At 39.9% G+C, this 10,736-nt stretch overlaps 1 protein-coding gene across 3 annotated transcripts in view; it reads right to left on the bottom strand.

Annotated features, from left to right (window-relative positions):
• Window positions 1-9,354: 9,354 nt before the first annotated feature.
• The window catches only part of PDIA5 (protein disulfide isomerase family A member 5), a 103,127-nt gene continuing 101,745 nt past the window's right edge, over window positions 9,355-10,736 (bottom strand). For all 3 annotated transcript variants that reach the window (XM_049804079.1, XM_049804076.1, XM_049804077.1), the window contains exon 17: window positions 9,355-9,640. In XM_049804079.1, coding sequence (XP_049660036.1) covers window positions 9,560-9,640 — 81 coding nt within the window. In that variant the 3' untranslated portion in view covers window positions 9,355-9,559. The remainder of the gene's footprint in view (window positions 9,641-10,736) is intronic.

Raw genomic sequence — 10,736 nt, 5'->3', positions numbered from 1 at the left:
TGGAAAGAAGAAACCCTAAAACCCAATTGGGAGGGACCTTATCTTGTTTTGCTTACAACAGAAACAGCTGTCCGGACTGCTAAACGTGGATGGACTCATGCCAGTCGCATTAAAGGCCCAGTGACAAGACCCCACTGGAAAGTAATCAGTACTCCAGGTGACACCAAGATAACCTTGAAAAGATAACGTAATGATAGAGACTTTATTTGATTATTTTGCTGCATTACCTTTTAGTATAAAGTGTATATTGCTGTTTATATTTGCTATAATTACTTCTTCTTTTATCTATTATACATGGAAGCATACAAAGTGTACTAAAAGAAATTGCTAAATTTATGCAAACCACACAATATTAAATACAGAAAATGTACTAATGTAAATAATATTCTAGATATACAAATTAGGTGTAATAATTTGAACTGCAATTGTTATCCATTTGCTTGTTTCAGGTGTAAGGTATGCCAGAATAAATGGTGGACACACTGTGAATATGAATACCCTCCTATAGGAGTTTGCACACAGTATTGGAAAAATCCAAAGAACTCTCACTGAATGGAAACTAAAACAATTAGAGTCTAAACAAGAAATTATTTGAAAATCCCATGAATGGTGGGAAATTTTTGCTAAAGGAATAAACCCACAATATTATTGTTACCATTCCAACAAACCAGTCCCCTTTGTAGCTGAAATCTTGGCTATAAAGTGCAGAAGGGAAATACTAACTGTGTCTTGCTTTGTCCCATTAGTCAAAGCTGCAAGGTGGGAAGCCTATTTAAACAGGCAGAAAGCCCCAAACAGCTGTTCTCCTGAAGAATTCCCTTGCTGCCGAGAAGATGATATACCCCGTGGCTCGAAGCAACCGAGTCGACGGGCAAGGCAGAGGAGGAACAAACTGTGGAGAAAAGAACCAAAACAATGGGACACAAAAGCAGCAATGGTCGAACTTCCCCAGGACTGGTAAAAATAAACTTAAATTGACAAAATTGACAGACACCCTTTTTCCTGGTATACCATTAGTTTGGTTATTGATAATGACCCAAGCAAATGGAAACCCTCATGAACCTATGGCCTGGAAATTATATAATTTACCAGAATCAAAATTAATTCAAACTCAGATTGGTCCAGGAAAGTGGAACTTCTCCGTGCATCTATATTCCCTGATACCTATAGAAGGGGGCCCCCAAGATGCAGCAATGCTTCAAGTCCAATGCAAGGCATTTTATATATGTCCAGCAAGTAACCCTGGCAAAAGTTATTGTAATTATCCAGGTCATTTTTACTGTGGCTATTGGGGTTGTGAAACTATTGCTTCAAATTGGAAAACGCAGGGAGATAAATATATAGATGTAACTTGGGGACCCCCAGGCTGCACTCCCCCAACACATGATTTTAGTGGAGACCCTATAAAACCCTGTGTCGAAGTGTCCTGTAAAAGAATTGAAATCACCATAAAAAAAACCCCAAGATGACACATGGTTAATTGGCCGTATCTGGGGAATTAGATATTGGGAACACGGAACGGATAGGGGAAGTTACTTTAGAATAGTTAAAGAAAAACTTCCTCATGATCCTTTGTTGATAGGACCAAATCTGGTCCTGAATCCACCCACTTCTTCTGAAGAAAAAGTTGCCCCCGTAATTGTTGTAACCCCTTCTCCAGACTCTCTTTCGGAAACAACTAATGATACTGTGACTGAATTCTCCTTATCCAGGGACCTAGAGTTGTCAGAATCCAAAGACCCCTTATGGAATCTAATGCAAGCCTCTTATCGTGCCCTTAATGAAAGCAAACCAAATTTAACTAAGGAATGCTGGTTATGTTATAATGTTAGACCACCATATTTTGAGACAATTGGAAAACTAGGTAAGATTCAATGGTCTAATGGTTCAAACCCACGAGAATGTCCATGGAATGACCAGAAGAATCATACGCAAGGAATCACTATTCAATTAGTAACAGGCCAAGGAAAATGTATAGGTACAGTGCCCAAAAAGTACCAGCCTTTGTGCAACCGAACAGTCACTAACACCAACATAGAGAAACATAAGAATCAAAGGGACAAATGGGCTATCCCGACACCAGGAGCTAAATGGGTTTGTTCAGACATTGGAGTAACGCCCTGCCTATCCCTAAACGTGTTTAATCAATCTCAGTTTTGCATACAGGTGATTATTGTTCCTCGTCTGATCTATCATACCTCTGAGGAAGTGCTACGCCACTTTGAAGGAGACCTGAATAGACAAAAACGAGAGCCAATTACAGTGGTAACCCTGGCTACACTGCTGATAGCGGGCGGAGTTGGAGCAGGTACAGGCATAGCCTCCCTAGTAAAAGGCCAGGAATTACAAAGTTTGCAGATGGCTGTAGATGAGGATTTAGCAAAAATAGAACAATCTATCCAAAATTTAGCCACTTCAGTAAAATCTTTATCAGAGGTAGTGCTGCAAAATAGAAGAGGATTAGATCTATTGTTTTTAAAGGAGGGAGGGTTATGTGTAGCTCTCAATGAAGAGTGTTGTTCTTTTGCTGATCACACGGGAGTAGTCCAGGACACCATGTCTGAACTCCGGAAAAGATTGGACAAACGTAAAAAGGATCGCGAAGCGAACAAATCATGGTATGAAAACTGGTTTAATGTTTCACCTTGGCTAACCACTTTGTTGTCTGCTTTAGCAGGACCGCTTATTATGTTGATTTTGGGACTTGTATTTGGGCCTTTTATATTACGCTATATTTTACACTTTATTAAAGAACGGTTAGACATGGCTAAACTGCTTATTTTAACTACGAGGTCTGGGGAAAAATATAAGAGTGTACCTATTAATGAGGATGAAGATTGTTGTGAAAACGTTATGCCACGTGAAAACTATACATATTGTAATTGTGAAGTATTACCTTGTGAATGTTATGATAAATGTTGGGATTATGAGAAAAGTTTGACTTACAGTACCGAAAGTGAAAGTAACGTCTAATAAACAATAATAGGACAAAAAGAAAAAGGGGGGATTGTGAGAAACTATGAATATGATATTGTTTATTAAGATTTATGTCAAACCCAGTGTAAAGATTAAACTGCAAAAAGACATGAGATCACTTATGTAATAAACGGGTTAAATTTGTTCAGGAAATCAAGAAGGGGGAAGAGATGTTGAGAGTTAACATGCCTTGTGTAAATGACAATACTTGCTCGAATTATGTGTGGAGGTCCCGGAAAGAGGGCACTTGCTATAACTTACTAGATAAGGGGGGAAAAAGTAATGGGTATCACTCCCTAGATAAGGAAAGGAAGAACAACAGCTGCATTCCTCCACATCAAAAGACATTCCATATCAAAGGACAGTCATCCTTGAGAAGATCTACCGAATCTGCATGATAACAGACTTACACCAGTGAAGAAAGAAGAAACAGGACAAGGCGGAGACTTACAAGAAAAGGGTACATGAAATGTATATAAGGAATGTAACTGTAACCAAAAGTACGGCAGTTGGTGGAGCGCAGACTCCCCTGCCGTCCAGCGCTGTATTTGCTCATATTCTACTTGCTATAATTAATAAAATTTTAATTGGATTATGATCCCTTGTGGTCGCAATTTATGACACCCCCCCCCCTTTCTCAAGTTTTTTGCAAACAAAAAAGAACAGGAAAAGTGATAACAACTGGATTATTGATAATACATAGTTAGTAACTGCTTAATTTGGTTTCACGTACTGTGCAAGAAGACTGCATTGTGTTGTGGCTATTGTTGTTTTATGGGAACCGAGACTAGATATCAGGTGTCTGTTACAAATGTTAGGCACAAAATTAAACACCCACACATACCGAAATGACCATCAACATGACAGAAAAAATTATTCATTTTGCAAGCAGAAAAAAATGACAAAGCAGAGGAGTGACAAATGGTCTCGATAAATCCAGAGCTGCAATTTAATGCATGGGATAAGGACCTCTTTTTCCACGTAAAGACTTCCAACTCTTGCAGTTTCTTACTTCTCCATAATTTAGCTGTGCACATATTTGGCATTTGGAGTGTGACGGATTTACACATTTGCTACCAAATGAGCTGCAAGAGCTAATCAGCTCACACAGAATTGCACATATTAATGAAGAAGGCTCTTCTGCATGCCTGTGATGTAGACACCCACTTAACTGGGGCACCAGAGACTAATTTGAAAAGATTTTGTTCATGTAGAAGCTTTTTCTCCTATGATGAATGCTTGCAGGGAATCATGTGTTGGAGGGAGGGAGGGAGCGAGCAAGCAGTATCTGCAAAATCTGACTAAACGGTTCTCATTACTGAGTGATGGAAGAGCAATAGGAAAGATAATTTATTGGTGGCTCAAAGCTAATAAGAATAATTAGCACTACGATGCTTTCTAAGCAAACACAGAGTAACTGTTCCTTAAGGAGCACCGTCTCCCTGCAAGAGTGGCATGTGCTCTGGGGGACTTCCAGGGGCCGGAATCTTACAAACCAAGGACCAGGTCCAGCAGCTGGGTGGAAACACCCAGATGTCCTCCTGGCTTTAATTATGGGCCAGCACTGGAGCTGTGATTCCCTAAAATTTGGGCTAACAGACCATCTTTTTTTTCTGACCTCAAAAACAGCTACACCGGGCTGATGAATACACAGAGTTTACAGTTCAGCTTAACTCCTCGGAAACCAGAGTCTGGAAATCACTGCCTTAGATACTGAGATTTTTTGCAACATTGCATCATACAAATACATACATTTGGCATGTCTGCCAAAACCTTGGCAAAAGCCGAGCCAGTCGAGGGTGCTTAGCAGCAAGTATTTCAGTGGCGCTCGTCAGTCAGGCGTTCCAGGAATCCCAGTTGCCAGCAGATAAAATGGCATTTGGAGTCATTTCCTTTGTAGGAACACTCAGGTACCCTCCTTCCTTAACCAGTAAATAAAAGCAGGATGCACAGAGAAAGCATAGCACCTTCTTATGACCAGCCAAAGAAAACAGCAGGAGAAATTTTAGTTTCCAATCAGTTCCAGCACAGGACAGTTATGTACACAGCCAGAGTAGCCAAAGGGCTGCACACCCATGGTTCCATCGGAGCCATGGAAGCTCAGGGATGCTGGGCTGCCAAAGGCAAAGGAAATGCCAGCGTTTGGCCCCAACGCTCAGCACCTGCTGATAAAAGCTAATTTCCCCCCCCCCCCCCCTCTCAAGTTTTCAGAATTTACTTCTGCAATCCCAGTGTACCATTACAGACCCAATCACACTAAACTAAGCCCATTAAATTAAAATGAGGTGCACGTGGACAACAGTCCCCACTCCCCTGAGTGTCGTTTTCAGCGAATGGCTTTTTTCAGTTTGTAAAATGCAGTTGGCAGGGGTTTAGTATTATTCTAGGAAATCCATATAGGCAACATTTCTTTCTCATACTATAACGCTATCAAGAATATGGAGTGATTTTGCTTTTTTTTTAAAAAAAAAGAAAACAGACTAAGAAAACACCTGTAGGCTAAGCTGCCAGGTCTTGACTTCTGTTTTGAAAAGCAGTTAGTCTCTAAAATTAAAATCACCCATGAAGCAATTCCATCTGAAATGAAACTGTGTCTGAAGCATTCTCTTAGAGCTTACTCATGATGGGAGTTGCATCTGCTTTTTTACTCCCAAATTAAATGCTGTAAAGAACATAAACCTCACCCCTCTAATCTTTTTTCACCATTAATATCAATCCATCTTTGTGGATGACTATTGAGACAACTCAGTCAGCAAGATCTGGGGACCTAATTTGGTCTGGGTGGGAGTTCAGAAAAATTCCCAAGGCTGTTTCACCCAACTGCAACTAGTTAGGAGGGACTTGGGGGTCAATGGGGCTATCAGATCCAGAATGCAATTTTATAGGGGGAGGAAATAGAAAATGGAGATTTGCTAGGTTGCTTTTCTTGATCCAGATAGGAAAGCAAGTCTCTTCCAGTCTCTCCTGTAGGAGTTGCTCTAGTTTGAACAAATAAGGACATAGTTATTGGGTAAGAGATAGATGGATGACTCCTTTACAAGAGAAGCCAAATTACCTTCTCGGGTTAGAGGGGACTGGGATATAAGCTTATGCTCATCCTGGGACTCCAACCTGGGTCTCCCATATCCCAGAGTATTCACTCTCCTGAGATCTTGTCCAGGCTCCCTTTTTCCTCCTTTTGGTGGATAAAAGAAATCCAACATCTCAGGCTCTTTCATTAGATGGGGAAAACATTTCCTATCCAGCTGCTACTAGTCTGCACAAAACGCTTGGTCCTGCTACCCTTTGTCTCTTGGTCCAACTACACAACAGGACTAACACAGACCTGTAGGCTATTTATATCTTGTTTCAGCCAACGCTGAGGAACAAAGTGCTACACAATCCTTGCTCAGCCTCTCTGCTGTGTATACGTTTTACCCCTCCTCAACAAGACTTAATCTGTTTAGGGTTAACGGTGTAGTGGATGCCCAAGACCTTTGAATCACACTTTAAATGGGCTGAAAGACCCCACCCATAATTGCAAGCACAGAATCTCTGATTCACTGCAAACCATTTTGTTATCAGCAATTAAGTTTCTTGCTGATGATTCATGATTTGAAAGCCCAGATTACTCACTTCTAACCATGGCAGAAATTCTATGTGGTTACGAATGCCTGGGCTATGCATCTACTACGACAGGCTGGAAAGTCTGAATGTATGAAATGCCCAATTGTTTAATTACACAAAATAAGAGCTCTTACATATAAGATACTTTTCATTCACAGTTTGTAGAAAAAATTTGAAAAGCATTTCAATTTCAACTTGACTGATACAAATATAAACATAAACTGACTTCACTAGCAAATATAAACACCATTTTTTGCTTTACTGGAGGCAACAGAATTACAACAGTGTTAACTGAGATGCAGACCTGGTCTACTAATTAAAAAGGCTTGGAAGCAAAGCTCCTAGCTCATGGTACACTCTAGTTCACAGTAACTAAGGCTTTTGTCAGCCATTTGATGTAATCGTTTATGGTGTTCAAAACTGTATTTTTCAGAAACCATTCAAACTATAAACCAGATGAGTCAGGACCCTGCAACAGAAGGTAAATTATTCTCAAATATTTTATATTTGTGCATTAACACATGATTAGCCAAGAAAAAATGAATGCCCAAGTCTGAGAAGTAACTGACAAAAGACTGAAGGGAAAAACGAGAATCCTTAATTTTAATTTTATTATGGTGTAACCAGCTGTAAGGAATTACTGGTCTGAAGCACAGTGTGCAATTGTCCTATCCTAAACATTTACTAAAGCCTATAATTCAGAATGATCCTGACTAGTGAAGTCACCATTGGCAAGCTATGATATTTTTTTCCTTTTTTTTTTCTTTTTTTTTTTTTTTTTTAAGAAGTCTACATTTCTCAGCAATTAGCACAAACATAGGCACAGCCTATGCACAGATATGCTCAAGCATTTCTGGACACTGCATTGCTTTAATGCCAGCTGCTTTGACTCAGAGATCAAAAAAAGTGCAGTAAGTTCTGGATTGATCATACTTGATAGTTTGCTGGTAAGCAAAAGAATCTCTATTTGAAATCTAATGGCATCAATATGTATTATTTCCTAAATGCAGGGCAGAATACTTGCTACTAATGTGAGGATAGCTTAAAAGAAAGAATTACCATGATTTTACGCAAAAGCACTAAACACAACAACATGAAGTAACTATGCTAACAGAAAAGAAAAAAACCCACCAAACACAGTAAGATACTTAATAAATTAAGCTACTTTCACACTAGGATATTATGTACTACCAGGCAGCTGATTTTTTGAGTGAAGAGACTCATCAGGTGCCTAATAAGAGAAGATTCTTGGCACAGCTCCATCACCATTCAAATTGATGTCATGGTTAACAAGCTGGCTACCATACAAGGGCAATCAGGCTACCGGTATTCCAGATTACTCACTAATGGCTTCAGCAGCTTAACGAGTGCCAAAGACACAGTGCCATTAATTGGGCGAGAGAGAGGAGGAAAAAATATCCAGGAAGGAGGTAAGATGCCATTCACCTCCTGAGCAGCACAGCACCAAGTTGTCCATTAGCATGGCCTCCACCGAGGATCCAAACTAGCAAAAGAAAATGAGATGGGCAGACCGAGGAGCAAAAGGGAATTTCAGACCCAAGGCACAGTTCTTCACTGTAAAGAGCTGTTTCGTCCGCCTGTTGAGTGCCAAGGCAGATGGAGGCCAACCCTCGCACCGCTGAGCACCCCGCCGTACTGCCCAGCACGCCTGGATGCCGGGCTGGCCCCAGCAAAGGGGCGGTGGGCATCCGTCCTGCGTGCGCTGGCTTCTCCTAAACCACCACCAGCTACTACGGTCATTCACTCAGCAGGGAAGAAGCTGAACAAGGCTGATTAATGATAAAAATACTTGTCTTTCTAAAAATTTATTTTTAGGTCAAAGTGAATCACAACTTCCTGCCCCTCCCTCTCCCCTCCTGTGAAGACATAAGTACCTCCAGATCAATGTCTTTTTTCTTTTTGAGCATCAAGAGTGTACCACATTTCAACTGCTGCTAATACAGGTTTTACAGTGATGATTTTGTCAGAAAGAGATAGTTTATGCAACTCCTTAAAGAGCAAAAAGGAAAGATCCCACATACAAATGCAGATAAACTTTTGGAATGTAAACACGTAATATACATAATTGCTGCACTATCAAAAGTATTACGCATTTATCAAAACAGTTGAGCATAACACTTTCCAACACGTATTTGATATGGCCCAATCATAATTTGCAGGGAGACTGTATACCCTATAAGGGTAACTGTATACCCCTGTAAGATAATCACTCCTGCCGTAACTTACAGATACATTTGACAATATTGATGCCAAAAAAGGAGGGTTTAGTTTAATTTTACCCATGCTCTGCTGATTTTGATACTTGGCTTAATTCACTCGATACATTCTATAAAGGTATGTAAACAGTCCTGATTTAAAGACCAGAGAGATTTAAATGAAATCAACAGATCTGGACTGGTCAGTGTTAATGTCTTCATTAACTCAGATACCTTATTTATCCCTGAGCACCTTAAAATTGTTCCCCCAAATCACACTGAAGAACATGTAACTAGTTCACAAGAATGTAAAACTGCATTTGGATAAATCTGTGTCTTACAAGTCTCATTTTTCTTCACTGGTTTAAAAAAAAAAAACCACAAACAAACCAGAAAACGTGTCCCCTCCCCTTTGTTTTTAACATGTACTACAATACCTTTAAAAAAAAAATTCACCCTATCAAACAACATCACCTACAGACACACTACAGACTACAAAAATATTGCATAGGAGTGTCAGTGGGCATAGTCTCACAACATGAGAGAAAATGCTAAGTTTTCTTTAAAACATTATGGCAACATTCTAATTTATTTTCCTTTTAAAAATCAAGTGGTTTCACTTTATTTCAAAATTGTACAAAATGGCCATGGCTGTTTATAAAAAAAAGTCTCTGTCTTGAGAATATGTGAAGTCTCAGGTGCATTAACAAAAGACCTGGAACTATTCACAGTGCAGCGGAAAGCTTCTTTTGAGGCAGAAATTACAATTCATCCTTCTTCTTTCCTACTCTTTCATGATCTCTTTCTCTCAGGGTTCGCATGAAAGTGGTGAATCCGGACTCCTGGTTTTGGAGAAAGAAAAATATGGGTCATATTTTTACAAACAAACCAAAACAATGTGTCAAGAACACCGTTAGTCTCCATATCCCACAGCAGAATATAAACTAAGGAGCGGTTATTGCTTCTGCATTGCCTCATAGTGCAGTGCTCTGGTCCAGTGCTGCTCCACTGCAATGCAAGGGGAAAATATCCATGCAGATTCCACATGTCAAACTTTGAAGAGATGGCACACAGAGAAAAAGCCCCTAAAACTAACAGGACAAGGTAAAATCTGTCCATAGAAGTGCCATTGATGCCCTTTTGTCGAAAACACTCAAAGACATTTTCAAGCTGCATTTGTATGCTACATGGGTCATTTTGAAAGCAGTTCGTGGATCATTTGTTGGCTATACCCACATTTGCCACCATTCCTCATCTCTTAACAGTTTTGCTCATGATCTTCATCCTTTTCCACATATTCAGATGATGGGAATTAAATTTTTTCAAGTTACTATCAAAATTATTGTCAAACAATTTCAAACCTGGATGCCTAGATGCCGATCTCCGTATTTCAATAACTTATGATTTCTGATTATCTAAGGCTGTTGGATGCCTGCGGTTTCCTTTTCCAAGGAAAGCTCTGAACACAATTTGCAGGCAAGTAACACTGATCCCACCCAATGTGACCATTTTTACTTTTAAGCAGTCCCAAACCACACCAGTGAAAACTGGTGATAAAGAGGGAAAATACAAAGAGGTAGAGAACAACAAACAGGAGTTTGGCTTAAAACAATGTTGCGGAACAACAAAAAAACAAAGCAAAGCAAAGCAAACAAAACAAAACCAAACCCCAAAGCTGGGAAGCTTTTGAGAAGGCTGAACAACAAAACACTCTTCTAAAACTATTCACTATTCTTCCACTGAAAAAAGTGAAGTGGCAAGTTTTGGCCATATGTCATCTGGAGACAATTGGCAATCAACAGCCCCCATGAAAAGACCCCAGTTTTCAAAGCTATGTGTCTGGAAGTCATTTAAAGTTCACTTGGTCAGAGGGTGTCCTCACTCTTCCTTGCTTGAGCTGCTTGGGGTGAAACACCCTACAGTCTCTACTCTGGAACT

The sequence above is a fragment of the Accipiter gentilis genome, chromosome 1 (assembly GCF_929443795.1).
Source record: "Accipiter gentilis chromosome 1, bAccGen1.1, whole genome shotgun sequence".
NCBI lineage: Eukaryota > Metazoa > Chordata > Aves > Accipitriformes > Accipitridae > Astur > Astur gentilis.
Note: the sequence above shows the minus strand (reverse complement) of the source record. Positions and strands in the feature narration are given on the sequence as shown.